General features: G+C 42.5%; 1 protein-coding gene across 1 annotated transcript; it reads right to left on the bottom strand.

The window, feature by feature from the left end:
* Nucleotides 1-1,555: 1,555 nt before the first annotated feature.
* LOC124461108 (uncharacterized protein KIAA0754-like) lies at nucleotides 1,556-2,981 on the bottom strand. The gene is made up of 2 exons (XM_047012676.1): nucleotides 2,846-2,981; nucleotides 1,556-2,773 (listed from the first exon to the last, which is right to left on the bottom strand). Exon 2 carries the CDS (start codon nucleotides 2,760-2,762, stop codon nucleotides 1,710-1,712), a length of 1,053 nt encoding a protein of 350 aa, XP_046868632.1. The 5' UTR covers nucleotides 2,763-2,773; nucleotides 2,846-2,981; the 3' UTR covers nucleotides 1,556-1,709.
* Between the last annotated feature and the right edge of the window lie 1,911 nt (nucleotides 2,982-4,892).

Here is a 4,892-nt window from a genome sequence, read left to right as displayed (position 1 = left end):
TCCCACACGCAAACCACCCTACTGAAGTTTCTGATTTTGCTGAAATTAGGCCCCGGCGCCGACATGAGAGATCACGTCGATAAGTTTTTTGACATTGTAGACAAAATAAATGAAACTGAAGTAATCAACATAAATGATTTGATCTCGATCTTGCTACTGTACAGTATATCAGAAGAATACGAAACATTTCGTATAGCAATTGAGTCGCAGGACAATTTAATTACACCTGAAGGACTAAAGGTAAAATTATTGGATGAATACGAAGCGCGAAATTGAAACAAAGGGGAATCATCACCAGGGGCACTGATGATAAATAAGAGATTCAATAATAGTGCACCAAGGTCGTCTAAGGCAAGTAGTTTCAAATACAAATGTTATAATTGTGGAAAGGTGGGGCACAAGGCGGCGAAATGTCCCAAGAAATTTCCGAAAAACTCCGGAGAAAACAGTGAGTCATATTCAAGTATGTACATACAAGAATCGAATATTACGCGCACAAGCCTAAAGAGATGGTGCCTGGACTCTGGGGCAACATCACACATGTAATCAGAGAAGGAAACATTAAATAAAACGTATGCAAAAAAAATCGCAAGAGTTAAAACTAGCAAACGGCGAAACTACAGCAATCAATGGAATCGGGTCGGTAACTTTTAAGCCAAACTGTGAGTTTTCTGCAATAGCGAAGATATGTGACCACGGCTTCAATGTGTTATTTAAGAAAAATTTTGCTGAAATAATACAGGTATTGAATGGGCAAGTAGTTTTTGTTGCACAGCGAAAACATGACCTGTACAATGTCGAGGAAATGGGTGAAAAAAGCCATTTAGCAGTCGGAAACAAAACAAGTATCAGAGAGTGGCATGAACGTTTTGGGCACTTAAACGAAAAGGACCTAAAAGATGTCATCCAAAAAGGAAGAGTATATGGAGCATGCGTAAATATAAATGAGAGTCTACCAATCTGCGAAGCATGCATTAAGGGGAAGCAATCACGAAAACCGTTTCCTGCATCCGACTCAAAATCAAAAGAATTACTAGAACTAACCCATAGCGATGTATGTGGACCAATGCGAGTGAGTAGTTATGGAGGTAGTCGATACTTCGTTACATTTATAGATGATTTTTCGAAATGTTGCGAATTGTGTATACTATCAAAAGTAAATCAGAAGTTTTCAACAAATTCAAAGAGTTTAAAGAATATGTTGAACTCAAATCGTTTTAGATCAGACAATGGAACCGAGTATACCAATAATGCATTTAATGAGTATTTAAAAGCCGCAGGTATAAAGCACGAGCATTCAGTGGAATACACCCCACAACAAAATGGAACAGCTGAAAGGAAGAATCGAACTCTTGTGGAAATGTCTCGCGGCATGATGATCCAAGCCGTACTACCACCTAGCTACTGGGCTGAGGCAATAACCACTACAAATTACTTACAGAACAGATGCCCATCCAAAAGTCTACGGGGAGAAGTCCCTTTTACATTATGGAATCATCGTATTGCATCTATCAAACATTTGCGCACATTTGGTCAAATTGTATACTTGTTTCACTTCAAGATCTAAACTTTGTATATTTATAGGTTACTGTAATGATGCCAAAGCCTACAGACTATATGATCCCGAAGCCAAAATGGTACTAAGAAGTCGTGACGTCATATTCACAAATATTTTTGCCAACGATCATGAATTTTAAGAATTCTCAGAGCTAAGCGCAGTCAATGCGGAATATCAAGAGGAACATAGTCAAGAAGAGGATTTTCAAAAAGAGCGTATCGGTGGGTACAGCGGCAGCAGCAGGTACTTCAGCAGTGGGCAATGCACCGGCGGGCTTAGCAACAGCGGGTACTGCAGAGGCAGGTCTGGAAGCGGAGGGTACGGCAGCGGCGGGCACGACAGCAGCGGGTCCTGCAATGGCAGGCCCGGGAGTGGCGGAAATGAAAGCCGCGGGTACAGCAGTAGCGGGGTCAGAAGTGGGCACGACAGAAGCAGATACAGCAGTGACGTCGACGGCAGCGATGGGCACACCAGTGGTGGGTAATGCAGCGGCGGGCACAGCAGTGGGCACGGCAGTAGCAGTGGGCACAGCAGCAGCGGGTACGGCGGCAACGGGTACAGCAGTGTATGCAACGGGCACAGCAGCACCGGATACTGCAGCCACAGGCACATCAGTAATCACGGCGGCAGCGGTGGTGGGCACGGCTGCAGCGGCATGCACGGCAGCGGGTACGGCGGCAGCAGATACTGCAGCGGCAGGCACAGCAAGGGGTGCGGCGGCAGCAGGTACTGCAGCGGCAGGCACAGCAGTGGGTGCGGCAGTGGCGGGCACAGCAGTGGGCACGGCGGGTACTGCAACGGCAGCCCTGGGAGCGGCGGGTACAGCTGTTGCGGGCACAGTAGCAGCAGGTACTGCAGCGGCTGGCCAGGAAGAGACGGATACAGCAGTAGCGGGTACTGCAGCGGCAGGCGCTGAAGCGGTGGGCACGGCAGTAGCAGACACAGCAACGGTGTCAACGGCAGCAGCGGGCGTGGCCGTCTTAGACGCAGAACGTGAGGCTTGCGTCCCAGCCGATGAAGTTCCACCAGGTTTGGCGGCAGGCGACGACAGCGCTGATTCTTCGCTGTCTCGTGCGGCGGTGCCCAAGGAAGCGTGCAGTCGGCGAATTTGCACGACTGTGGCTGACGGCGGCACCTCAACTCTGCTTGCGCGCAGAGCTCTCGTCATCTCGTCTTTGGTGATTCCCATTGTGGAGCTGGTCATGACAATTTGAACTGAAATGATCAAAACTTTTCAAAATTGGTGGCGTGTACAGAAATATGTATATTCATGTGTAGTTATCCCACTTCTGAGATATAATATGCCAATTATTTAACTTAAACGATATCCAATTCGCGGATGTCGGAAGATTTATTTTTATCGGCAGGGTATGGTAGGTGATGCGTCTAGCTCGTTCAAGCGTCACCGGAAGAACAAGGAACTTACTTTCAGTGTGGCCTTAGGCCACATTCCGATTTTTTCCACATACTCGCTTAATACTAACAATCGATACTTAAAAATACTAACTTACTACTAACAATCGATACTTAGAAATACTGACATCGATATATGTGTAAACATTTAACATAATTCATAAATAACTGGCATTTTACAAGTGCTATGATTTGTTGGGTAAATAAAAACAAATAGAAATCAGTTTGTTCTTATTTTCTTCTCCGATGTATTTCGACCACTCGTCGGTGGTCGTCTTCAGGGCAACTATAAAAACATTCAATTGTGATTATCATTAACATTAATTTAACAACAAGAAACACCTACTTATTTTTACACGTCCACACACTCTGACGTGGAGTTACACACTGATTTGTCCCTAATAAATGCCTGCATAAATGCGCGCAGTTTCCGTATTTACCTTATAATTAAGTCTTATATTTGTCGGGGTATTTATTTTGTGCAGCATTTCCAAAGTGTAACGTTTGTTGTAATGTTGTTCTTGGTCTATTATGTTTACTTCGTTAAAATTTGGGGAATGTCCACTGGTAGCACAGTGGCCCATAAGTGCCGTTTTTTGTACATTGGAGTGTTGACGAAGTTTATAGTCAGATCTATGTATGTTATGATAGTCTAGTTTTTAGCCTCGATTTGGTTGTCCCTATATACATTTTATCACAGTTTTCTTCATTGGTCCCGTTGCACGGTATTTTATATACTACGTTACTCTTGTTCATTGTATCAATCTTGCTTTTTGTCCTGTTGAAAATACTCCGTAACGTGTTGTTGGGCTTATGTGCTATCTGTATTTGTTCTGTGTCATAGCAACCCGAGTTTGCTAATCTTTCCGACAGTTGTGGGACATATGTGACGGACATAAAGCGTTTTGTCGAAACTCTTTATTGGTTTTCTTATTGTGAGATTTTAGGCATGTCCCTTTGGTGAGGTTTGGAAAGTCATTATCCTTTAAATTTCGTCGTATTTCTTCCTTCGTTTCTTCATGAAAAATTGGGTCCGATATGTTGAGCATCCGTTGTATACAACCTCTTGCTGTATTCATTATCATCGACTTCGGATGTTTGGAGTTGAAATTGATGATCCGTCCTGATGCTGTTAGTTTTTTGTACCATTTTTATTTTAGCTCGTTTCCTCGTCTGTGTATTGATGCGTCTAGATATGTCAATTTTGACGTCTGACGTTATATTTTTTAATATGTTGACTATGTATTTGCATAGTCCGTATGATGGAGAACAAATTGACGAGCAGATTGGTATCAAGGGCGTACCTTCTTTATGAATTTTAGGTAATCCATATATTCTTGGTGGAATTGATATATTTGTTATAAGCTTATTTCGTTTGGTCCGTGAAATAAGTTCATGTTTGTATAATTTTTACACCAATTCGTTGTTTTTGGTCTGTAGTCTAGTGGTTGGGTCCTTCCTTAAAGTTCTATATGTATTTAAATCGTTAAGTATACTGTCCATTTTTTTTTGTCATACTCAGTCTTATCCATTGCAACTGTCTTATTCCCTTTATCTGAAGTTAAAATTAATATGTCATCATTCTGTCTAAGAAATTACCTTGTTTGTTTCACTGTGTCAAGTATTGCACGATCAGCTGCGTCTTCTTTGTTAGATATTTTGTAGTCTTTTATTAATAAAGGGAATTTTGTGCGTGCGCTTCCTCTTGTTTTTCTTTGTCTTTAAGAGTCTGTACTAGCTCCTCTCCGTCTGCTATATATTTAAAGAGAGGGAATTTTCTCTTCTCCACTGCGATTGCGAACTTTGGGCCTTTCGCCAGTAACGCTTTTACTTCGGACGGAAATTCTATATTCGTCTTATTATTGTTGTTGTTCTTGTTCAAGAGAACGCATTCCGTTGTTTTCGTAGTCTCTCATGTTTG

The sequence above is a fragment of the Drosophila willistoni genome, unplaced genomic scaffold (genome assembly GCF_018902025.1).
Source record: "Drosophila willistoni isolate 14030-0811.24 unplaced genomic scaffold, UCI_dwil_1.1 Seg209, whole genome shotgun sequence".
Taxonomy (NCBI): domain Eukaryota; kingdom Metazoa; phylum Arthropoda; class Insecta; order Diptera; family Drosophilidae; genus Drosophila; species Drosophila willistoni.
Note: the sequence above shows the minus strand (reverse complement) of the source record. Positions and strands in the feature narration are given on the sequence as shown.